Here is a 27,593-nt window from a genome sequence, read left to right on the forward strand (position 1 = left end):
GCTAGTGATGCAGTAATTGGATTACTTAGACCACTCGGCCACCGAGCCCCCTTTTAAATCTAAATTGTTATTGGCAAATAAAAATGTCTGAAAAAACGTGGAAATGGAGACCTACTCAGTAGATACACTAATTATATATCTATCATTAATGGTAGGTAAAATGCACTGAACCAATGATAAAACACCCTCTGATGATAGTTAAATTGTACGTGGATTGAACTAATATTGATACTGATTAATTATACAGATAAATGATTGGACCTTTGGAACTCACAGGGTGGTATAGGGAAAATGGTGTCCAAATCTCATATAAGGTAAATCAAAAATATATAGTTCTGTATCCCTTCATTCCAATGGTAAAAAGGGTAATAACTAAGAATCTCGGTGAATTCTGTTTTTTTTTTTTTTGATATTTAGAAAAAGATTTACTCCTCTACATTATGTGGCATATTGTCGATTTAGATAAACAAGAATGGCTGACATTCTGATTTTCGACCTGGTATATAATTAAGCTGATGAAAAAGAGATGTAAATAAAAGGTGGTGTTGGTGTACGCCAATGAAAGACGGCAACCCAACAATAAAAATAACTGAAAGACATCTTTTAATAATAGACTTGATAGATGCATGTGGATACAATAAGTAAAACTATAAATCGCCCCGAATTTTAATAAGTTGTGAAACTCGGAAGATGTGAATACATAAATCAATACATTTTCATGTACATGTACAACACGATAGCTGAGCAGATGAAAGGAGCAAGTGCGTATTAGTGTAAATGGTTTAGATTGACGTAGATTTGAGTAAGTCTAACTTCCTTCAACTGGCGATTGGTAGATCAACATACACGAATTCCTTCAAAATTCAACGTGTTTTACTGAACGGTAGACTTTTTAAATTTAAAACGACAGGTTTTTTAAACTATTTAAATTTGGTTAAGCCTTCAATTGTATAATTCATTACTACGATCTAGTAAGGATCTATTCCCAGACTTCCTCCTTGTACCGCATGTCGTCAATTTCGTTATTCAATTAGAAAATTAACCAGCTGCACCTCCAACATGGTGACAAAGGTTGAAACTTCAACTGGAATTACGTCATATCAAAAATTAGCTTGCAATTAGACGACTGTGGAAAATATGGAATTATAGATTATCGTTGGTTATCTCAACGAGATTGATTTTCTCGCTTGAGCCGGTACGGCGCAAGTGAGAAAAGCAATCGAGTTGAGATGACCAATGATAATCTGTTTATCGCTATTTTACCTATGAAGACGTTGTTAATTTCCTTCACAACGGCACGTGTTCCCTTAGTTTCTAGCGATAATTTTCATATCACTCGACTCCGTTTTCATATCACTCGACTCCGCTGAGAACGGAAATTATCAGTCAGCAAGATCAAAGGAAAAATTCGTAAAATAGCGATAAGTAATGTTAATATAATGATACTTCCATGGTCCAACAAAAACCAAAAAAGAGATATTATGAATGTTTTCAATACACTAACTTGTCACTTTACTGTTCTCGACAATTTAAAAACAAACAATCGTCATCTTGATTTGACTTACTCGCCGGGATACTTCGGCATTTGAATCTGTAGCGAAGAGTTATAGACCCGTGTTTTGACTAATATAGCTGGTATGAATCTTCACGCTTACATGTTTGTTTTAATGAAAAAAATATTACCATTTAATATTTCTTACATCAAAGTTAACGTTGCTTGATAAAGATTAAATTTGTTTAAGGTAGACCTAGAAAAAAGTAAATTATCCTGTAATGGTCCTTTCACCAAATTTTCAGTACATTTGGATCCTTACCGAATCTACACAAAAGGGAAGTTTTCGAAATTGAAATTGCAAGGCAAACACAGCGAAACACAAACCTGGATACAATATACCACGGTTAATACACACGACCATTCATCTTTTGGGAGGAGTCTTGGTTTTTTTTTCTCGGGACAAACAGTTGTTTAGACTTAATTAAAAAAAAACAGACTATAATATACGGGAACAAGACATTTGTTTTGAAACTTATTGTTGCATTTTCCTACCAAATTTTCAATGGAAACAAAACTTTTTTCATTTCCCTTCTAAAACTCTTTTTTTTCACCAGAAATTCATGCAGAATCAAATATATTAAAAAAAATCATGCCCTCACAAAATATTAATGATCGGTGCCCCACATAATCTACCCATAGAATCAACATTTTTTCCTGTATGTTGCACATATCATTATTACAAAAATATAGACATAATTTCTCAATGTAGAAGGCTGTCTTATTTTCTAATCTACTCATTGAATAAACAACTTTTTTTCTTTGTGTTGCATATATTATTATGACAAAAATGTAGAAATAACTTATCGAGAAGAAGTTGAGAGGTGTCGTCACTTGGTCTTTTTTATTATTTCCTTTTGTTTCAGATCTGTGATAACTTCGTTAGTTGTGTGTACCTATATATGTAGTATAAATGCTCAGGCTCAGGTCCCATTACATGGTTTAGACACAAACGTGTGTAATCCGAGTGCAATTCTAAATTCAAAAAGTAAGTATCTATAATATTCAGTTAAAGGACTGATTTTTATGCGTCTCAACTTTCCTAAAAAGCAAAATGGCGTAAGGCGATTCGGAATGCAATTTGGTTGAAGCAATAAGTTCCTCAAGTACGTAGTTACTAAATCAAGAATTAAACTGTGTACATGTGTAATGACTGCCTAAAATGTCAATACAGGATAAAAAAAATGGAATATGTATTATGAAAAATGTGAAATATCATAACAAAAACACAAATACAAGCATTCAAACAAAAGACACTAATAATAAAAGAAACATAATCGCATTGGTTACTTCGAGCGAGCTAGCACACGATAAATGTACTATCAATACATTTGTTCTTTTCAGCACCAAAGAAACCCTCACTGTCCGAAACATACAGACTAACTGTTGAATGTAATATACAAAATAAAAACTATAGCACAGACTATACAGAATACTTTGACTATCAAAACCAGAGGGCAGCAGTCCATCAATGGGAAGAAGGTTTCCATGCCTATGGGATCTACAACTACGCTTCAAACGAAATGTATACAGTGGAAGCTCAAACAGGTACAATGTGAAAATATAAATCATGTGTACATTCCCTGTTATATATGATTTGGCCTGTGTTCCAGAGAAAAAGGATTAACAAATCGTGCAAAAAAATACTGTGTTACAGTAGCTATTTCAAAATGAAAGTGCAAATGAAATGGGTAACGCCGTAGTTTTTGTAAATAGATTTGTTTTGATACATTAGTACAATATTTGGTCTGCTTAATACATTTTTTTATCCAAATTATAAGTACAATTAAAGACACCCTTTTGCTAATTTACGCTAATCTTATCAACACCTCCCCCGAAGCCAACGAAATACATGTATCTCTAGAATAGGATAATTTATGAATGGAATTTCTTATGAATTCCATTGAAATTGTCTGCATTCAGGACCATTTACGCCATAGAACATCATAAGAACAGAAACATACATTGATGTCCGGTATGATGACCTGTCAAAATCTGCAATGGTTCCATTGTGTTATTGGGGCGAATATTGTCAATTCTTGTTAGGCATTTAACTCGGCTAAGGCTGAAACCTTTAGGGTTTAGATGCGGTTTGAGGAATTATAGACAATAGTGGGGTTCTAAAATATAAAGAACATGCAGAAAATAATGGGCAAAGCAAATAAAGAATAGAGAAAAATTGCCTGAAAAAATGAAATGCAGACCCTCCCCAAGACTTGCTGCTTACAAAATATCATGCTAGATGTTTCAGAATATTTAAAAGGACTTTATCTTTATCAAATTAGGAGTTTGTACAGTTGACTCCCTTAGTTCATCATCTAACACCTTTTTGTTTGGATTTAAAACGAGTGCGACCAATCCAAAAGTTGGGAGAATGTTCAGTGCGTATGGAGCTCTGAGGTTCGGAAATGGTACCAACGAACAGTACATGGGACGGTCAAAAATCAGAGGCATGCAAGTTGATCACTGGAAATCTTGTCTGTACTGGTCAAGTATGGACGCTACAATGAATGTTCATTGGTACTTTACTGGTAAGTATATTCAAGTTTATTTGGGTAAATCAAATTCAAGAAGAGCTTAGCTTGTTGGATACATAGTTATCGATTATACTGTAATAATAATATGCCGTTGATTATGTTTTATTTATTTTACTGGAAATTGTTAAATATTTGAAATTTGAAATGCTTGACATGTCGAGTATGTTCAAATTTGAAAATTTAACTATACACAGGCAAAAATTGCTCACGTTGCATTTCACTTGAATCTCACATGAAATTCAAGTGAACTTTTTCACGCGAGATTCACCTCAAACCAGCTAATGCATGAAACTCACGTGAAATTTTTCACATGAATTTCATGTGAACTTTACAAACATAAAATTGGTATTTTTCATGATTCTGATTAAATTTGAAAATTTACATGTTATTTGAAAAAAGTTATTTTTAAAATTCACGTGAATTTCATGTGAAAAAAAAATCCTGTGATTTTCAAGTGAAATTCAAGTGACTTTCACAGAAGATTCACGTGAAACTCACATGAACTGATTTCACGTGAAGTTCACGTATAAGTTCGTTTGAGGTGAAATTCACGTGAATTTCACTTGAGATTTACATGAATTTAAATTCACGTGAAATTGATGTGAGTGAAATTTCCCTGTGTAGTGGGTGGAAAAAACCGGTGAGGAAAAAACATACCAAGTTTGTAGAGTTTAACATATTTATCTATTCCTCTAAAGGTTTGATACGTTGTTTTATTTAACGTTTCTCCTGATGTTGACCCCACCCCATTTAAGAGTCTGTTATTACAGTTAGTAACCAAATAACATATCTCACTGGTTGATATCTTTACTAATTTTTTTTATGTTCACATGGACCGGTAATAAAACAATATAAATACATGTTGTTTTTAACACTTGTCGTAATATGTATCAAAACGTCAATCATATACATTGGTTACAGAAACAAAAGAATGTAAGGGAGCTTGGTTCGAATTTTTGTGTTTAACGGTTTACTTGTGCATCGAAAAATGTAAAGAAGTTTGGTTGAAATTTTTGTGTTTAACGGTTTACTTGTGCATCGAAAAATGTAAAGAAGTTTGGTTGAAATTTTTGTGTTTAACGGTTTACTTGTGCATGGGACTATAGTGTCACTAATAAGGAGATAAGGAGAAGTGGTAAATTGCCAATAAGACAACTTGAAGTATCAACCTATTGGTTGCTTATTACATTGATCCTCAGTAATTCGCCATTCAGAATCTAATGCATTATGGGTAATTTTTTTTAAAGCGTACACCAAAATATTATGATTGGTTAAAAACGACTTGAACAATTGAAATTCAACCAATGACTGGGCGTTATTTTCATTTAAGGTATGAACAATGCAATCTCCTATAGTTCTTTAGTTTTGAGATTTAACTGTCTATTTATCTATTTAGCACCAGATTGGGGAATGGCTGACGGTAAACATCAAGTTCCTGTCAGATGTACAGTTGACGGAAACATTTGGGAAGCTAAAGGAAGTACTCGTACAGCTAGAAAATTCACACACACATACGAGTTTTCTGAATATTTAACTGACGACATGGCTCAACTTACTACAACAACTTTTGAGGTAATCAAATACATAAACCAATTATAATACAAAATGTTGTTGATCCTCGTTTAGATTGAATAGCAACAACAGAAAATCCAATTGCGATTAAGTCTTTGCAGGAGATTAAACTACTTGGTAACTAGTACAGTGCAAGTAACAAACGTCAATGGACTGATTAACAAATGGCGTTCACACGGGAAAGTCAATACAAAAAAATTAGAACAAAAGAGACGATTTTTAGTTCCCTATTGTTAATATTCTTTTTTACGGTGATGTTCCTTTGGCCCGATCTTATACGGTGTTTACATATCCCTACTCCTTCGTTATACCCGTACGTGTCTTGGTGTTCCTTTGGCACGATCTTATACGGTGTTTACATATCCCTACTCCTTCGTTATACCCGTACGTGTCTTGGTGTTCCTTTGGCACGATCTTATACGGTGTTTACATATCCCTACTCCTTCGTTATACCCGTACGTGTCTTGGTGTTCCTTTGGCACGATCTTATACGGTGTTTACATATCCCTACTCCTTCGTTATACCCGTACGTGTCTTGGTGTTCCTTTGGCACGATCTTATACGGTGTTTACATATCCCTACTCCTTCGTTATACCCGTACGTGTCTTGGTGTTCCTTTGGCACGATCTTATACGGTGTTTACATATCCCTACTCCTTCGTTATACCCGTACGTGTCTGCAGTGACATTTCTGATTTTATTGACCGTTATAAAATTGAGAATGGAAATGGGGAATGTGTCAAAGAGACAACAACCCGACCATAGAGCAGACAACAGCCGAAGGCCACCAATGGGTCATCAATGCAGCTATTGTTTAAGAAAAAGGGTGAAGGTTTGGTACCATTAAAACGTTTAAACCCGCTGCATTTGTTTGCACCTGTCCTAAGTCAGGAATCTGATGTTCAGTAGTTGTCGTTTGTTGATGTGGTTCATAAGTGTTTCTCGTTTCTCGTTTTTTATATAGATTAGACCGTTGGTTTTCCCGTTTGAATGGTTTTACACTAGTAATTTTGGGGGCCCTTTATAGCTTACTGTTTGGTGTGAGCCACGGCTCCGTGTTGAAGACCGTACTGTGACCTATAATGGTTTACTTTTATAAATTTTGACTTGGATGGAGAGTTGTCTCATTGGCACTCATACCACACTCTTCTTATATCTATCTAGAAACTGCCGCACCCGGAGGCGTCCTTCAGCTGGCCCCTAAACAAATATGTATACTAGTTCAGTGATAATGGACGTCATACTAAACTCCAAATTATACACAAGAAACTAAAATTAAAAATGATACAAGACTAACAAAGGCCAGAGGCTCCTGACTTGGGACAGGCGCAAAAATGCGGCGGGGTTAAACATGTTTTTTTATATCTCAATCCTCCCCCTATACCTCTAGCCAATGTAGAAAAAACAAACGTACAACAGTTCGCACAGTAAAACTCATTTTAAGAGAAGTCCGAGTCCGATGACAGAATAGGAAACAAAAGAAAATAAACAAAATGAAAATAATACATAAATAACAACAGACTACTAGCAGTTACTGACATGCCAGCTCCAGACCTCAATTAAACTGATTGAAAGATAATTTCTTCATCATATGAATATCAGGCACAATCCCTCCTGTTAGGGGTTTAGTATTATACCATCATAAAATATATGAGAAGAACATAACCCGTGTCATGCCAACAACTTGTTTTAGAATAAATATGTTTAATTCCGATGCAAAGACCCTATAAGTGAATCAATATTAAAGCCAAAATATGCAATCTTTAATGACCTGACAACAGTATCGTAACTATATCCCTTCTTAATAAGTCTGTTTAAAGGTTTTGTTAGCTTTTGAGGTGAATACTGACATTTTTGTGCTTTGTAAAGAATATTACCATAAAAGATTGGATGTGAAATACCCGAACGTATAAGATGTCTGCATGTTGAGTTATATTTACGAATGATGTCCTTATACCGATGATAAAATTAAGTAAATGTTTAGACTAGTTTATGATATCGAAAACCCTGGTGTAATAATTTTTCAGTAATACATAAATTTCTCTCGCTAAAATCTAATACGTTGTTACATACACGAGCGAATCGTACAAGTTGAGATATATAAACACCATAAGAAGGTGACAAGGGAACGTCACCATATAAAAATGGATAATTAACGATAGGAAATGAAAAATCATTTCTTTTATCATAAATTTTTGTATTAAGCTTCCCGTTAATGATATAGATATCAAGATCGAGGAAAGGACAGTGGTCATTGTTAGTTTTAGCTTTATTTAAAGTAAGTTCAACAGGGTAAATTTCTTTAGTATACACACTGAAGTCGTCATTATTGAGAGCCAATATATCATCCAAATATCTATAAGTATTGTTAAATTTTTCTATCAGATGTTGTTTCGATGGGTCTTTGATGATTTTAGTCATAAATTGTAACTCATAAAAATAGTTTAGTTTATAACGATTTTATTTGCTCATAGCTACAAAAAGGATCGGACACAAGTTTAACCAACTTATGAAGTCTTCTCCTTTACATAATATTACAATAACAATTATACAGAGCATGCACAGTTCAGTATATATATATATTAAAAGGTAATAGTAAAATTGGGCATTTGCACAGTCAGAGAAGAAAAAGAAAGAAAAAAAAGCCTAACGCAATTAACAAGGAAAAGGATAGAGAATTGAGAAAAAGAAAAAAAAAAAAAAAAAACATAAATAAATGAAAAAAAAGAAAAAATAGGAAATAATACAAATATAAAGAAAAAAAAATAAATGAAATTCTGTGGACACGATGTTTTTTGTTCAGTCATATCTTATTTGATTATACTACAAGGAATCTTTTTAATTTTTTTATATATCTAAAGACTTCTTTAAAGATTTCACAGTTTTCCTCGTATGTTAAAGTTTGGCTACCCTCAGTGAGCAACTGTAGATTTATTGTCACTTGTAGACGATGCATGTTGGTTAATAGATCGTTCCTAATATCGGCGTATTTATTGCAATTAAAGAAGAAATGAAATGAATCCTCACGCGGAGCGCCACAAGCACAATATGGACTTTGTATTATATTTGATTCAAATAGGTCGTTATTTAGAAATGAGGCTGAACATCGCAGCTGTGTTAAAATTACACTCAATTTCCGCGGACCATACATAAAATGCTTAGGTACAGTCTTTGCTTCGTATGTATTATTCAACAAATAGCGTTTGAACTTAGATAGGGTATCAAGTGTACGGATAGAATTATCAAGTTTGTTCCATTCTCTGATGGAAGAGGGAATAAATGCAGAATTTGTTAAGGAGAGTCGACAAAAGGGGACTAATAAGTCATTGCCATTACGCAGTGGATAAATATTTGTACTTTGTATAGTTGGGGGAATTAAATCACATAAATATTGTGGAGCGAGATCATTGTACATATTATAAAATAATTAGAGTTTTCTTCTGTGCCTCCTACTGTGAAGGGGTTCCCAGCCAGTCTCTAAATATAAATATTCGGTTTTAGTAAAGATTGGCAGTCCTGTTACAATCCTCGCAGCATGCAGTTGAAGTTTTTCTAATTTGTTTGAATAGCAAATACCACAATTGTCCCACACTTCGCAAGCATATACTCATAAAAATACAAAAACAGGTCCGCAATAAGTGGTGCACAGTTAGTCCCCATTGGAATTCCGATAACTTGACGATATACGGAATCTCCAAAGCGAACAAAAATGTTATCAAGTAAAAATTCAAGGGCAGATATAGTATCAAAGCATGTCCAATTGACATAGCTCTTTTGTTTGTTGCTACTAAAAAATGACCTGAAAGAGTTTGAACATATGTATTCGCATTCCGACTTTTTAAATGCCCATTTAATTAGGCGTGTGATTTTTTTCTTAATAAGAATATGAGGCAAAGTGGTGTATAGGGTAAACTTAGATATGATCCATGTAAACTTATCGATGCTTTAAATAAACTTATTCTAAAAAGTTAACAATTAGACACAGTAATAAGATCTTTGAATATTGTGTTATCGGTACAAATATTGATTCTAAGTTAAATTAAATAAATTAAAACATTGGTATACAGCTATGAACATGTACGGCCATCGTTCTGTCGATACCTATAATTTGGCATTGTACAAGATCATGTTTTTCTCTAACTGTTTATGAGATCTTTTCACTAAATCCATTTTCTGAAGGTGTAAATGTAAATGTTAATGTTTTCAAATGGTGAATAATTGATAAAACAAAATGATTATTTCTATCAGATGGATTTTTAGAAACTATTTCTTTATTCGAACTGAAACATAATATTTTAGATGCATGTATCGCATATATATCAAAATCATAGCAATACAGATTGAGTATTGAATATCAATAACATTTGGATTGAACTCGAATTTTGGGACCTTTAGGAGCTTATAATGCGGTATGGGGTTTTGGTCATTGTTGAAGGCCGTATGGTGACTTATAGTTGTTAACTTCTATGTCATTTTGGTCTCTGGTGGAGAGTTGTCTCATTGGCAATCCTACCACATCTTCTTATTTTGTATACAGTAATTTATTCCTCTTCTACTTATGATAATTTTTAATGACTGATAGATTGTACAGTTATTAGTATGAAATGTTTAAAAAAACACACTGATATTACATTGTACTAATATACAGTGAAATCTGCCTAACCCAAACTCTGCAGAAACCTGTGTTATTTGAATTGTGGTACATGTACCCCAGGGATGACATACAGTGGATTTTTATATATAAAATCAAGCTTTCTGAACCGAGCAACCGTTAAACTTCAGATTATAAGTGGTTTGGTGTAGAAAGGTTTAACTGTAATCTAAATTTTATCTGGAAAGATAAAATTTCAGTGTTTATACATATTTTAAAGGTTAACCTCGTTTTATCTAGAGTATACATGTACATGTATTTTCAATATAATTTAAAATTACCCAGTCAAGGTACATTTTGTACCTCAATTATTCAAAACGAACAAGGGAATAATATTTGATCCATTGATACATGTAATTAACAGAGTACGATGTTTCAATTTATGTTTAGAATTTGCTGAAAAAATCTGAAGAAATTAAAAAAAAAGAACGACTCAATTCATTTTCTCTCAAATCCGTGTGATTTCATTTCTTAACCTGTTTCGATATACACATGCAACAATCCAAAGACATCGAATGTGACTTACGGGAGACATCTGTTGTTTTATGCCGTACATATAAACGTCACAGTTAAAACAAACTGCTTTCTTTAAACGTCACAGTTAAAACAAACTGCTTTCTTTAAACGTCACAGTTAAAACAAACTGCTTTCTTTAAACGTCACAGTTATAACAAGTTGCTTTCTTTTTTTTTTTTTAAAAAGAGTGAAAAAAAAAAGAAATGAATTTAGTCGTTCGTTTTTTTTTCGGATTTTTTCAGCAAATTTTAAATATGAACTGACACATTCGGGAACACTAGAACACTGCAGTTTGCTGTACAGTTTCGAAACTAAAACATTTTAATTAGTTCAGTTGATATGCATTAGTAATTGTAATCATATTAAGCCAGTGCTATTTTTTTTACTTCAGACGCCATCGGGAGTTATATGTCCAGGCAGAAAAGACACGCAGCCTTTACCAACACCTGCTACAGCTTTTAAATTCACATCCGAGATATTGACGCCTGATTCTCTTACAATCGGATTTATAAAGGTCATCTCAAAGTTTATACTTAATAGTGGAGTATTAGTTATTTCCCATAGAGCTTTTCGAAACTACAGAAAAAGCAAGGAAAAAAAATGATAGTAAAAATTCATAAATGTTATCGAAAGATGAAATACATTTTCTGATACTTATGAGTTCTGCAGGTTTTTAATTTGTTATTTTCAACTTATCTTTAATCTAGCAACTGCCAAGCAAGGGTTGAAACTCGAAAACTCGGCTAAAACGGAGTACTTTGGCAAAGTATACGGAGCGCCAAATTGAATCATCACTTTTTCTCGTGATGTACAGATGTCGTGTCAACATTAAATAAACTTTCAGTCATTTTTTATTAGAATAGAATTAATAAACGCCGTATTTTTCTCAGACAGATTTTTTTTCCAAAAAAAACAAAACAAAGGACAAACAAACAGTATAAGTGTCTCTGGGGAGTATGAGGCATTACTGTTTTGCTTCTCTTCTCCCCTATTTTTTGTTCTATATAGCTTGTATACACTTCTTTAATTTAACCATACCCCACCTATATATGTTTCACCCTTGTTTAAAGATAAAAGCTAAATTAGATTTCAAAATTATGACATATCTTATCAAAGATAAAACAAACTTAGCTTCCAAAAAGTGAAACATATTCTTGGAAAAGAAGTCTCAAGAGATTACAAAAGTATTGTTTTTTTTAGGAATGGTATGATCAGAAAATGGGACTAGTAAGGTATGACTACGTACCAGACTCACAGTCCGTTAGTCCATTTGGTTACGGTTTACTAACTCAGGTCCACGACTTTAATGAAGGTACGAATGTTCAACATAATGATGAAAAGAGTGGGGGGGGGGGGCATAAACCTTTATAAGCATTACATTAAAACACTGATGTCCTGTGTAATAAAAGGTCAGAAATTGACTGCATAATGACTCGATATAAAACTGTAGTTAAGCATTTTTAGAAGGTTTCGGTTCTTAATGCTTTGCTTTTGCTTATATTTTTTATACCGAAATTATTGAATTGATTGCTCTTCCTCTCCTATTCTTATTGTACGCTCTTTTATGTTAATCTGGTTATTCGACTGAACCAGATTTCTACGGAAAGGGTCACGATCTCAAAACTAATTCCCTCGGCAAAAGTTGTATGTGCCGGTCCTATGTCTCAGGACATACATACTTGTCTAGTTTTGAATACAAACTATTATATTTTTACTCATTAGTGAAATGCCAAGTTTTAAGTTATGTTTGTATGATTTAACAATGATTAATATCGATATTTCAGGATAAAATTTATATCTGTATTAAACATAAAAAATCATTCAACATGTGCATTAATTTAAAGTTTTCATTTCACCTTTGTTGATGGTTTTTTTATGTTACCAAAGGTCCGGTTACATGATGTTCCAATATGGTTTTCAACTTAAAGTATATGTTTTTATTAACAGATAATAAAAAACGTTTTTGTATTAGAATATCATATGACGGTTCGTTGTTTTTTTTTCTTCCACAGGAATTGCCTACGTCATCGATCCTGCAGTAGGTAATTGTACAGCACAGCCTATAGACGGAACTGGCTTTGATGCTAAGTTTGTAGTTGGATCAAATAATATGAAAGTCAGAATCAGAACGCCAGCTGAATTTTTCTATTTTGATAAAACACAGTACGCATATGAAGGTGTGGTGAGTACTAGTATTTCAGTAGAACACTTCCATCGCGCGTTCATTCTCTGATTCAATATCCACATTACTTGATGGGACTACGATCGATCCGATATCAAGCCATGTGAAGTCAAATAAGATATTATATCAAGCCATGTCAAGTCAAGATCGATACGATATAAAGCCATATCAAGACACATTACACAATATCGAACCATGACCGACCAAGCTGGATAAATAATCGTCACTTGCCCAATCAAACTACATAATTATGTTAATACAATATATAACCCATATCAAATCATGCTCGATACACTATTGAGACCATGCACAATCGAGTTAAATGGAGGATTTGATAATAGAACTTCGAATAATTATAGAAAAATCATATGTTAGGATGGAGTGGCAAAAAACGTTTTTTATGTAATCGATAATCATGTTTATATTTTAATGGTATTTTTATACGAGATGTTAAGAACTCTCATATTGCATATTAAAGATAAATATAGCGGACCAATTCCAATTGTAAAATATTAAAAGTACAAATGAAAAAATTTACATTACATGTACATGTAGCAATTAAAGTAAGTTTTGATGTATTTATATAATTTGGGTTTTAGAAATCTGTTCGAGGAGTAGATTGTGACGTCTATATTACACAGAGAACCGATTGGCCACCAAATACATCAGGCTACAAGTCTACATGGGAATGGTATTTTGCTAAGGTAAGTCAATAATGAGTGATATTAACTTATATGTCCGAGAAATATAGAACTAGTTTCAGACATTGAAACACTGTAAATCAGTACTAACAAAGTTTAAAAGGGAGCTGGGCCCGGATGACCGACTTGTCTACGCAGTACTTTTACAGTGATCACTGAGCATTTCAACACTGAGATGGCTAGCACAGGGACTCGGTTAGCAGATTAAAATTTTGCAATTTTTTTTTTCGTTTTTCCTCTTTATTTGTACTACATTCTTAACGTTGGCATCAATATTTCTTAGTTTTCTAGCAATGTGCAGTTTACTTTCCATATCCGTATACTGAAAAATTGTTAATAATGTAATAAAAAAGACAGGAAATACGAAAAAAAATGGCAATACATTGTTTAACAACATTTGTATCTGTTAACCGAATCCCTGTGGTGGCTAGTTCGAATCCCGCTCGTGGATAGGTGCGTTCGACTTCGATATCTATTGACAATAAATGACAGTTTTCCCCAGTCAGGGGCATTACTTAAATAAGTAACAATTAAAATTACCTATACAAGTTATGTTGAAAACGAGGCTATTTTAAATATTACTTATATAAGTAACTTTTCTGAATATTATTTTTATAGGTGTCCAATTATACAGATTTTAGTAGCTTTAACAAATTTTCACAGTCATCTGGTTATTTTTCCCATGAAATATAAAATCTAATCCTTCTGAAACACTAATTAACTTTCTGACGCACTTATCTTTCATACTGACGCTTCTGGGTCAAAGATTGGTCTCATGGGACTATTAAATTATCATTTTCCTCCAAAATCTTGAAGGTAGACTGATATAAATAGATAGATACTTGTGAATTAATTAAGACTTGAAGTTATTTATAACTTGTAACCAAAATCAATTACATATGTATAAAATAACTTATTCAAGTAATATTTTTGTCATTATTTTTAAAGTAACCCTTTATCTCTATACTCCTCTCAAATCTAATAAATTCTTTATTTTATGATATAAAATGATGTAAAAATTCATGAAAACTACATTTAGTCTATGCTTCTATTGAAATTTAAAATAACTCTATTAAGTAATTTTATTATTTTTAAAAACAAAAATTACTTATATAAGTAACTTAAAAAAATAACTTGTTTAAGTAACGCCCCTGACTGTTTCCTGTCGATGGTGGGTGACTCTCTCAGGGTATTCCGATTTCCTCCATCAATAAAAAAAAACTTGCCGCTATGATATAACAAAGAATGATAAAAATGGCGTTTACACCAACCAACCAACAAACAAACAAATAAGGACTGTTCACTATTCTGTTTTCTACACGAAGTTGTATTGCGTAATATATCCTTATCATAATTCTACTGGTAAGAAGTCGAAACTATCAGAGAGTAACTGTGTATTGTTTACTCTTATAATTTCTTAGACCAATAAATAGGAGCCTGAAACACGCTATGGTTTTAACTCTCGTTTATCATTTAGAATGGTAATTGTTGTAACCACAGAAGATAATCATAAAAATAGAAATAAAATTGTATATCAGTTTTAAGCGTTTGGAGTGCTTTCCTGGATTTACATTCATAGGGAACTCTTAAATCGATCCGAACATGTGAAACCCAATGCTGTATAAGTACCGAACTCTTTAAGGATGTACTATAAGTTTTTTGTATAATTTCATGTTTATAATTGTTGATGTTTTTGTAACTTTTACATTCATATTATTTATTAATCTAATCGTAAATATAAAAATAAAAAGATTAGGTATGATTGCCAATGAGACGACTCTCTACCAAAGACCAAATGACATAGAAGTTTACAATTAAAGGTCACCGTACGACCTTCAATTTATGAGCACAACCCATACTGAATAGTCAGCTATAAAAGGCACCGAATGACAAATGTAAAATAATCTAAACGAGAAAACGTACAGCCTGGTTTATATATAAAACAATAAACCAAAAACAAATAGTTAGTCCTTATATCTGTTTTAAAACTTTTTTTCTATTTTAGAAAACATGGGTCCAGAGTACAGGACATACTTATGACTTTGGAATGCCGATGATGTTGTTGTTGAAAGCTGATGGAGTAAGTTGGTTATAATAATAGAAATATAATGCAGCCAAACTACCTATATTTGCTAATTTCAATTGTAAGAAAAAGGGGACAATTAATGCGGTTTATATGAACACTCACTCCGTTTTATCACATTTTGTTTAGTGTAGATATATTCTATTGTTCATAACCTATAACCAAAACAAATGATGAGACTCAAGTTTTCCAACTAAGTACTGTCTTCTCTTGTTGTGTAGACGACAAAAGAGGGGCGAAAGATACCGGAGGGACATTCAAACTAATAAATCGCAAATAAACTGACAACGCTATAGATAAAAAAGAAAAGACAAACAGACAAACAATAGTACACAAAACACAACATAGAAAACTAAAGACTAAGCAACACGGACCCCACCAAAAACTGGGGTGATCTCAGGTGCTCCGGAAGGGTAAGCAGATCCTGCTCCACATGGAACAAGATATACAAAATGGCAAGTAATCATAAACTTCGGTAAGTTTGATGAACTTTAGGCCCTAGATGGCATTTTCTAGACGCCCAACCCATAGCACTGCCCAAATCAGAATATGATAAGTACTTAACTCTATAATAACCGTTAATAAGGTGATTATAATCTGTCCTAAAAAGGAAATTAATTCAGAGCTTGAAAATATTATTTTGATACCTGTCTATTGTTGAAGACCGTATGTATTTTGTTTGTTATTGTTGGGTAGTGGTCTCATTGACCCCTGTATCTCTTTATTAACAGTTTTTAAAAGCATGCCTCCATTACAGATTGGGACCTATATCTACAATATTTACCAGTATGACGAAGAGCAGCGGTCTATTTGGGAGTTTGACACAAGCAAATGTTATAACTATACAGACAAACATGACTTCATATTTAGACTTCCTGGTGAGTAAGGATCTGTACATGACTTCATATTTAGACTTCCTGGTGAGTAAGGATCTGTACATGACTTCATATTTAGACTTCCTGGTGAGTAAGGATCTATACATGACTTCATATTTAGACTTCCTGGTGAGTAAGATTCTGCTAATTCACAAATCAAATTTCAAAAATGCTACTATAACCCGTTATTCTTTTTTACTCTCAACATCTATTAGATAGATAACAATATTATATTAAGAGGTACTGTTTTTGATATAAAGTTCCTATTTAGAGTTATGACAGTAAGATGGTGAAGAAATAATGTATTAATGATAATAATATGTATACTAACAAAATTATAAATAAATACCCGAAGACACCCTGGTCTATAGGTACTAATATACAGGGATCTTCACTGAATATTGTTGTTGAATAAAAATTAAAAAAATCTGTTCAAATTGGGGAAATGTCATGCAAGTACTACAAATGTATTCAACTTCTTTATCTGACGTTTATGTTACCTTTCTTCAAAATCGTGCTCCTTATTTTGGAAACATTCAATACGTAGTATATCTTGTCAATGTCAATGTTTATTTTTGTTGCACTTCGGTGTTCCTGTTGTTCATTTGTTTTCCTCTTATAATTGATGTGTTTCCCTCGGTTTTGGTTTGTAACCCGGATTTGTTTTCTCTCAATCGATTTATGACTTTCGAACACCGATAAACTACTGTTGTCTTTATTTGATAAATGTTCTTTCGTAAACCGTAAAACTGGTTGTTTTTGCAGCGCTTCTTTCGGGGTTTGGGCCTTAGAAGGGGCAGTGAAATCTTTGCATTGTTCCTTGTTCGCATTTTACTCACACGAAAATTTACCGATATCAGGAATGATTATGATACAGATACTATACTACTTGTGTAAAGATCGCTGTGACATCCGACATTTGTGAAATAAGAAAAAAAAAATGGCTACGCAAACTTACGTGTGCGTACGATTCCAATCTTAATAGACTAGGATTTTCCGTTTTCCAACCAATGGTTGGTGATTCTCTCCGGGCATTCCGGCTTCCTCCGCCAATATAAAGTGACCGCCACGAAGTAGCGCAATAGTGCTGAAAGTGGCGTTAAACACCAATCAATATATTTTTTTTTTCAGGGAGTTATCAAAAAGTAGTGGCTCCAAATTTGCAGTTGTTCAAATACTCGGCGTTGCTTGCCATTAAGAATGTAGCTAGTGTATCTTCTGTTAGGATTGCAAATATGCAGGTACAGATAATTATAATATTTGGGGCTCCAACAGGGTACTCCTTAGGTCGCAAGGTAAAATAAAAAAAAATCATCGGATCTCTTTTACGCAAATTTGACGGGTTTATGTTAACACCAAACTTACCTGTGCGAAAGGTCACAGTCGTTTTAAATAAGAGGTCAGATCGCAAGGTCGCCGACTAAACTCCCTACAGTGGAGATTGACACCTTTTAGACAGTTCTAGCTAGAACAGTTCTTACCTAGAACTGATTTGGTAGGTAGCAGGTCGGATTTGACCATGTTTGAACCACTTTTTTATTCCAATAATTATTAGCTGCTACATGTTTATAATTGAAATGATTCTCCATTCTAAGTAAACGTACTTTGACCTATAATGGTTTGCTTTTATAAATTTTGACTTGGATGGAGAGTTGTCTCATTGGCACTCATACCACATCTTCTTATATCTAGCCTTTCTTATTTCTATACTGGATTTAAAACAGTTGAGTGTTAGATTGATATATATATAAATAAATATAGATATATAGATGGCGCATGTTGCATTTATGTCGTACTAACTGCAAAAATGAAATATTTTAAAACGATATCATGGTATTCAAAGAACTTAGCAAATTAAATGTTATAAAAGAAGGGAACATACTCTTTATATAAATAACACATATCTAAGAGGGTGATAGAGCAGATTGTTACCCCGAGAAAACATTGTCAACCGAGTTGTTTTTTAATTTATTATACTGAATGTTCTGTAATAATTCATATTTACATATGTACAATGTACTTTACTATGACGTCATGTACAAAACAATGTTACCGTTATTAGAAAAACGACAAAAGTGAAGCATGATGCATGTTGTCTATGAAAAAGGTCTGAGGCCAAAACGTAAAACTTGAGCATTGTCTTTAAAATCATTGACGTCAATTCAATTCATTGTCCCTTAATTGGTCGATTTTTTATTGGTCATTCAAAAAATTGTGATAGAGTAAATTATCACCATCGTATTAACCAATCAAAATCTGTCATTTTGACATGAAGTATAATAATGTTGGTTAACAACTAATACTTTGATGAAACTAAATTGGTGGGCGCCAATGATCCTAAAGAGATTTTCAATTTCGCAATTTTTTTTTCTACATTTATTTGCAAAAAATATGAAAAATTTAGAAATATCAAATCATATTCAGTTAGGTTAAGGGCTTTTAAACAGAATGCTAATATTTAACGTCACGGTACCCAAATTGCACCGAGTACCCAAATTGCACCTATTTAGCAATCATAGCAGCGGAAGTCTTACAAGTTTTCTTAGAGACTAAACGATCCGTATTTTTATAATTTGACATTATGCACGTCTTTCAACATAGCTAAATATATATTGGAACATACACAAAACATTCATAGTATATATCAAAGATGAAGTATCCACTGGAAAAAGTAAAATCTACGGCCATGCGACGTCCACAAAAAGTCAACTTTTAAAAATGAGCAATAGAAATATGTTACAAGCATCCATTTCGTAAAAAATAAAAGTAAGCATTGACCATTGTCAAATTGTTCTAAATATTTGGAGAAATAAAATAAAACATCAGTTATTCGAAGTTTACGGATGTGAATTTAAGCATGGGTGCAATTCGGGTACTCCTCATAACAGAATTACGGATTGTTTGGAGTTCGGTTCAAACCCATTTTTCTATGATTCAGTATGAATTCAAAATTAAATTGGTGGAACTATATAGTAAGTAAGGATACTTCTACAAAATAAACACAGAATGGAAACTTTTGTCTGGATCATAAATAAACGTAGGTGAAAAAACTGTCAAAATAGGTACAATTTGGGTACCCTCACGTTAAACATTAATGACTGTTAAAACAAGTAGACTTTTTGTCACGTAACAAGTATCCGATACAAGTCAATAGTATATAAATTATGTTATTCAGTTTCTTAATTTCTTTTTCTTAAATGTTATTTCTATGCCCAGGTAAATTAAAATGTTTATTTTTTTTTGTTTTTTTGTTTTTTTTATGCACAGGTCGATTACGACGCCAATGACATAATAGTATCGGTATCGATACTTGGTACAGCACTCATAACAGGGAACGTACAAACTCCTGTAACACAAATACCACTCAGTCAAGCTGTGACCAGTCTTACCAATGCTATCAATCAGGGAAAATTCGTAGTAAAAGTGGCTGCGGATCCTAAATCTAATGTAAGTGCAATTAACATAATTACAGTTACTTTACTACAAGTTATTGATCAATGAATTGATAATATTAATAATATTTATTAATTTATTTATATTCATCATCACACTCATCAAAATAATGGTTGTTTCATCTGTTAATAGATTTCATAACCCATCTACGACTCTTAAATTCTTATTTCGTGAAATGGTTCTTGTATGGCAAACTGGGTCCCTGTTCAAACAGAACATACACGGTGGGTTGTTTTTTTTATTTCGGGGGGGGGGGGGGGGGTGGGGGAAGGGGGGGGGGGGGGGTAATTTACAGCAAATACGATAATGAGAAAATTCAAAGGAAACATATTGACTGTTGGTGTTTAACGATACTTTCCGCACTGTTGGCTATAACGTGGGAGCCAGTTTCTCATGCCTATTTCATTTTCCCAGTTACGAATTTTATTTTGTTTAGTATAAAAGCCTAAACCGTTGACAAAGCTTAGCAATTATTTTTATGTTGCAATTAGTTCCTATACAATGCAGTTCCGTTAACTTAGGCATGTCGCTTAAAAACTGATACATTGATTATGATACATCACGAAACAGATGTAAGCTAATGACATTTGCATGTTCTCATTTCAGCCAATAACTTTAAAAGCAAGACCATTTTCTCTCACACCAACTACAATAAAGTTTGGTTATTATAAACCGGGACCTAAAAAGACTGTTTATTCAACAGGTAATAATATAGCTTTTCGGCTTTTATGCGGAATTTTTAATCTATACTTATAACAACTAAAAACGTTTGTATACCCAACACTTGATCTCTCGTTTCAACATTGTATAGTTTTGTTATAGTAAAGCATGCATTAGGTTAATATGTTCCATGTTTTACTGTGCATTATTGAGAGTCTGGATTGGGTTTTTTTTTATTTCTTTATTGTTAATTTTTTTAGACCATGTTTTTCTATTCTTTATCTATTTTGCACATTATTCTCTATTCTTTATATTTCGACACCCCATTATTCTCTATTCTTAAGTTTATTTAGTCTGACCTTTTATTCTGCACTTTTTGCCCATTATTTTCTATTCTTAATTAGATATAAGAAGATGTGGTATGAGTGCCAATGAGACAACTCTCCATCCAAGTCAAAATTTATGAAAGTAAACCAATATAAGTCAAAGTACGGTCTTCAACACGGAGACTTGGCTAAAATCGAACAGCAAGCTATAAAGGGCCCCAAAAATTACTAGTGTAAAACCATTCAAACGGGAAAACCAACGGTCTAATCTATATAAAAAGCGGGTTTAACGTTTTAATGGTACCAAACCTTCACCCTTATCTGACACAATAGTGTAACATTACAACATAGGAAGACACACTATAAAATATCAATTGAAGTGACTTAATTCAATCAGAAGACATATTAACACCAGTGAACATACAATGAAAAAATAAATTTGATCTATGATACAATGTAAATACAAAATAAATAAACTAAGGGAAGAATAATTAAAGTAACATGTTATACCGCTGTGAAATGTTAAGTTTATTTAGTGTGACACTTTATTCTGCACTTTTTGCCCATTATTTTCTATTTTATAAACCCTATTTAGACCCTCATTCTTGCACTTCTGATAAGACACTTATATTTCTATATGGTTAGCATATGTTTTGAATTTGATCCACGTAAGAACTTTGTTACTACATATATATATATATATTATAACATATATATTTTTATTACGGTGAAAACAATTAGTGAAACATATAAACGCCGCTCTGTTCGTTTGTCTGCCAGATTTCTTGTGCAATAATAGTGTGACGAAAAAGTTTCCGTTATGCAACTTGAACCAAAGTGTGTATCCGTGTGTTTGTGCTGTGTTGTTGGGTGTATAAGTTTCAGGTCGTGCATTTCACTCGTACACGGACGACAAATGCCAAGTATACTCTTTAACAGAATTACCCTTGAAATCTACTGGTAGCGTGATTAAGGGAATCCTGGTCACATAAATAAATAAATGGATCCTGGTGCAGTCTGAACGAAGTCTTGTAAGTGAACATAAACACGAAGTCGAATAAAAGTTCAATACTGTATTATCAAAATCACATTATACAAGTATAACAAAATGTACATCTAACTTCAGGCTCAACAATACGGTTCTCCTCTCTACTCTACAAACGTAACTGTCCTCTCCTCACTATAAATTCTTTCTCCCCCTTTATCACACGCTCTTTCTCTCTTTTATATGACTCCTACGAGCCCGTATACAAATATAGACTACTAGGGCAACCGGGCTCCGAGTAGTCCGTGCTCCGGAAGTCCGGGTAATCCGGGTGCTCCGGTGATCCGGGCTCCTAGTGTTCCGTGCTCCTTACATAAATTTACTAGGGCACCATATGCAAATCATTAGGGCTCACTAGTCAAACAAAGAAATCTAAATATAACTCCTGATTAATATAATCTCTGATGATCTCTAACTGTATCAAATGGCTATGTGTGAAAATACAGATGTATGTAAACCTGATACAATCAGATAACACACTTGACCTAACATATAAAAATGTTACAATAGCTTTTATGAAAAACAAGTCAGAATAAGTTTTCTTTGTTGTAAGATGTGGTAGGATTGTAAATGAGACAAGTATGCACCAAAAACCAAAGGATAAGAATGTGGTAGGACTGTAAATGAGACAAGTATGCACAAAAAACAAAAAGATGAGAATGTAAATAAACACCGTACGGCCATCGACAAAGAACAACATCCATGTCCTCTAATTTGTAAATACCGTGTCAGAGTTATGCTTCTTGGACTGTGTCAAAATGTATTTTACGTTTTGACTGTCTCTGAAAAAAGAGTATTACAGTTTGTTTTAACTGGTTAAGTAGGCTTTTGAAAATGACTGCGTATCATGAAATAATTCAATTTTGGATGTAGCAGGTCTTCTGATCGGCTGAAACTTTCTTGTCTATCAGCTCATAGACAAAATTTTTTCATGTGACCGTGAGTCATCAACGTTTTCTCATGATTTACTCCTTAAAAATGGAATTTAGAATTAAATTATAAGGAATGACTGTAATATTTTTTTTCTGTCTATTCGAAATAACTTAGGAAATGTGGTGCACACTTTTAAATAACACGCTACGCGGGTTATTCAGTGTGCACCACATTTTTTATGTTATTTCTTCATATATACCGAAAAAATATTACAGTTATTCCTTAACTAGAGATCATGCTCACTTGTAAGAGTTATTGAATTACCATAGAAAGGTTTGCCCATTTAATGATGCCTTCATGAAAAAACTTCGAGGAAAGGTTTTTTAATAACGTTAGTTCGTTTTGGTTTGTGCACCGAATGATGACTTAATTGGAAATTAACTTCAATATATCATTCCAGAAAACCAAAAAATAGAATAGTTGTATTTTTCTTACATTTCTAGATTAGTTCGATGAATCTGTTTAGAAAATTTGGTTTTATGTCCCTCACAGTACATTTTATGTTATGAGATACAAAAATCAATATGTTCGTTGTTTTCCGGCAAATAGCAAACCTTTGTTTGTAATGATTTAATTAAGGAATGACTGTAACATTTTTTCTGTCTATGAAGAAATAACATCTAAGATGTGGTGCACACTGAATAACCCGCGTAGCCTGTTATTTAAAAGTGTGCACCACATTTTTGAGGTGATTTCGAATAGACAAAAAAAATATTACAGTCATTCCTTATAATTTAATTCTAAATTCCATTTTTATGGAGTAAATCATGAAAAAACCTATATGACGTCACGGTCACCTGACAAAATTATGCCTATGAGCTGATAGACAAAAAACTTTCAGCCCTATCAGAAGACGTGTTACATCCAAAATTAAATTATTGATTAAGTAAATGTAAAATAAATGCAATCCAAATTTCTCTCTAAAATCTGAAAGTGTTTTAGTCGAATAAATCACGTGTCACGTCAGTTTTGTTGGCTATCATGCATGTGTAAATCAGTAAGAAATATAGTACTTCAAAATATTAAATGAAAAAAAAAGATAATAAAAGTTCTAAACCGGAAAAGATAATAAAAGTTCTAAACCGGTTACTATCATATTTTTTATCACTTTAAGATCAATATTATGTCATTGACATTGAAATCAAAGGTTAAGCCGATTGTATGCACTACATCGCCATGAGGTAATGTATACACTTATGACGGTCCCTGAATACGGTATTTTGTAATTTTTAAGCCGTTTTTCTCTTTTCTTTATAAATTTTGCTCATTATTCTTCATTCTTTATATTTTAGCATCCCATTATTCTCTATTCTTTATTTTTTTGTCCTATTTTTCTCTATTAATATGTTCTGCCCTTTGTTCTGCCACTTTTGCCTATTATTCTCCACCCTCACATATGCCAACATATATGTATAGCACACATGACTGTCTGAAAAGAAGACGAGAAGCCAAAAACAACAGCAAGAACTAAGGATAAAACAAAATATCTCTTTCAAATATAAAACACATGTCACCTGATTGTAAGTGTTAATTTTAAGTCCAGGAACGTAAGGATCAATGATGGCCATACATGTATGTTGAAGTTTACTCAACCATCTGTTTTTTTTTTTGCTGTCTTATCGTAAAAAGGAACACAAGATTAATTTAAAAATGAACAAAAAATATCGTTTTTTACTGCACACAAACAGTTTTTATATACAAAATAAATAGTTCTTTAAAATGTACACATGTTTTGAATGAACACAAACTGTTTTCTATCAAATGTAATCACAGGTTTTAAGACCTGTAGAGAGAAACAAGAGTTAAACAGTCTTCTAACCATGACGGGAACGATACCAATGTGTCGTTTTTCTTATGTGACGTTTACATTTTCTGACGTCAGACACGCGAAGCAATGAATGTGGTTTTTAATTTGATAGATGCTTTTGTGCTTTTTTTGTAAATAATTGTTTGTTTTGATATTGTAACACAACGGTGATGACTGCTGTACCCATATTTTGACTATTTTATTTATAATGTCTGTTTTGTTCACGCATCGTTGTAAATATAACGGAATTTGATAAGACTGTCGTACAAGTGAGAGGTTTAGCGCTATAAAACCAGGTTCAATCCACCATTTTCTACATTTGAAAATGCCTGTACCAAGTCAGGAATATGACAGTTGTTGTCCATTCGTTTGATGTGTTTTGTCATTTGATTTTGCCATGTGATTAGGGACTTTCCGATTGAATTTTCCTCGGAGTTCAGTATTTTTGTGATTTTACTTTTTAATACCTGTAATGAGAAACAAGAGTTAAACAAATATCTAAGCCGCAATAGAAATCAGTATTGCATTGAATTCTACCAAATGTGTTTTTTTAAATGAATATAACATGTATTTTTTAAATGTACAAAACACTTATGTTAATCAAGCTGTATTTTGCAGGTGCTGTGGTAGGCCTTGCAGTAGGCATGGCCGTGTTTGCCTTCGTACTAGGATTCGGAGCTATATATATGTTCTACAAACGGAACGGGGGATCATTTGTGAAATCAGACAATCCTATGGATAATCCTGCATATGAAAATGCATCTTAATAATAATAAACGCTGTTTAAAAAATACTCATAAATCATTATACCAGTATAAATTTGTATTCGTACAGTCCCGCTAATGTAAGGTAACCGTTATATATATATTATATTTCGGTTAAGTTCAAATAGAGGTAACTTCTATAAATGAAAGAACTCGTTCCTACAAATTAGTCTATGGTATTGACATAAAGACGTCGTTCATTTGAAAGAATTAAAATATAATTTCCGACACATAAAGGAATCCATGCAGACATCTTGTCATTGTAACATAAAAATGTTTATTGAAATTAATAAATGAACTTCGTCATAATTTCACTCCATCATGACATTAATGGCATAAAATGCACCATATCTCCGTGACACTTATAAATGCTTCTTTCTTTGTTTTATGCTGAGGTTGATGTAAAAACGTTGATAGGTATGAAAGCCCATTACTAAAATTGTGAGCACGGTCAACGATTTTACAGCCCTATTGAACTTTAAAAAGTACATTCGATTATAATTATTTCATTTGAATGCTATACATATGGTAAGTAAGAGTTAAATCAAGCTTTCCACTTTTTTTTTAAATAATTCTACGTTTTGGTATAATGTTGTCAACCCGAGGATTCTATTATTAATTCTATTGGAACTCTTCCTACTTTTTCCCGCCAATTTTGACTCAACTGTCGGAGTACTTTTTATTATATTTCTGACGGGATGTTGTACCATAAGTTCAATAAACAGTGATTAAGGTCGACCTAATGTGTTATTTGTTTACATATTAAACAGATATCTACCAAAGTGTTCAATACGGTGCTCAGAACTTGACATATTTTATGAAAATTTACATTTAAGAATTGAATGTTTTTTTTGTAATTTAATTGGGTTGTTAAATACTAAAAATATGCGTACGATCAACACTTTTACAACCCTATAAAATTACAAAATGAAGCATTCAATTTAATTCTTATGATAAAAGTTTATAACCGCATATCGTAACCACATTCCCGTCCTCATTTCCTTTATTGGGACATCACCTTATGAGACTTATCACCGTTTTGTACTTCCGCGCAACACGACGGAGTTGAAACAGTTAATCCTTTCGGAGCACTGCGTTCACCCCCAGATTTTGGTGCGGTTCGTGTTATTAAGTTTTTAGTTTTCTATGTATTTTTATTTATTCGTCTTTTCGTCGTTATTCATTTTTTTGCCATGGCGTTGTCAATTTTTTTCGACTTGTGAGTTTTGAATGTCCCCCTTGGTATCCTCCGCCTCTTTTTAACAACCATACAATAAAGAGTTAAATCAATTTTTTCGTTTGTGTTCCTGTAAGTTGTTATGACATTGTCATTGGAATCACATGCAGCTAGTCAGACGTGTTGCATTTCATTGAAAAATGAAATAAAATGTTGGACTGCCACACGATTGTTGTCAGCCAATGAAAAGTACGAATTCTTATGAGACATACACGTAACGTAAATATGTAACTATAATGTTGAAAATCATATGCAGACTAACTTCTGATGCTTTGTATATTTTCATCATTTAAGTTTGTTAATTTGTTGTCTAATTGAGGTTTACCCTCCTTCCCAACGTTCTATGATTCGTATGTCTATAGTTTTTTGGCGTAGACTTTTGATTTTTTCACGACACTTAATGTAAATAGGACACCGTCAGGTAGTACACAACACTATGCGTGTGACCTTAATAGTTACATCTTAGGACAAAAGACCATCCCATAATATGTAAAGATGGAAATGACCAAGGTTAACTTTAAATGACATAATTCATTAGTTTTAACATACATCATTACTCGAAGAAGTCTAACTTACAAGAATTACTCGTTTATTTGTGACATGTATTCGCGTTGCTAGGGAACGAATTTGACTGTGAATAAGGCCGGAATATGGTTTAAAGAAGAATAAAAAAAAAAGCTCGGTTTCTTTACTTTCGGTA

General features: G+C 32.9%; 1 protein-coding gene across 1 annotated transcript; it reads left to right on the top strand.

The window, feature by feature from the left end:
• The first annotated feature begins 245 nt into the window (after nucleotides 1-245).
• LOC127722045 (uncharacterized) lies at nucleotides 246-26,394 on the top strand. The gene is made up of 15 exons (XM_052228891.1): nucleotides 246-314; nucleotides 2,419-2,540; nucleotides 2,897-3,100; nucleotides 3,838-4,083; nucleotides 5,486-5,661; nucleotides 11,219-11,341; nucleotides 12,028-12,139; nucleotides 12,840-13,009; nucleotides 13,609-13,713; nucleotides 15,716-15,790; nucleotides 16,551-16,671; nucleotides 17,800-17,909; nucleotides 19,936-20,115; nucleotides 20,728-20,824; nucleotides 25,511-26,394. The coding sequence occupies exons 1-15, from the start codon at nucleotides 292-294 to the stop codon at nucleotides 25,657-25,659; spliced, it is 2,013 nt and encodes a 670-aa protein (XP_052084851.1). The 5' UTR covers nucleotides 246-291; the 3' UTR covers nucleotides 25,660-26,394.
• The last annotated feature ends 1,199 nt before the right edge of the window (nucleotides 26,395-27,593 follow it).

Source organism: Mytilus californianus, unplaced genomic scaffold (genome assembly GCF_021869535.1).
Source record: "Mytilus californianus isolate M0D057914Y unplaced genomic scaffold, xbMytCali1.0.p SCAF_12, whole genome shotgun sequence".
Classification (NCBI taxonomy): Eukaryota; Metazoa; Mollusca; class Bivalvia; order Mytilida; family Mytilidae; genus Mytilus; species Mytilus californianus.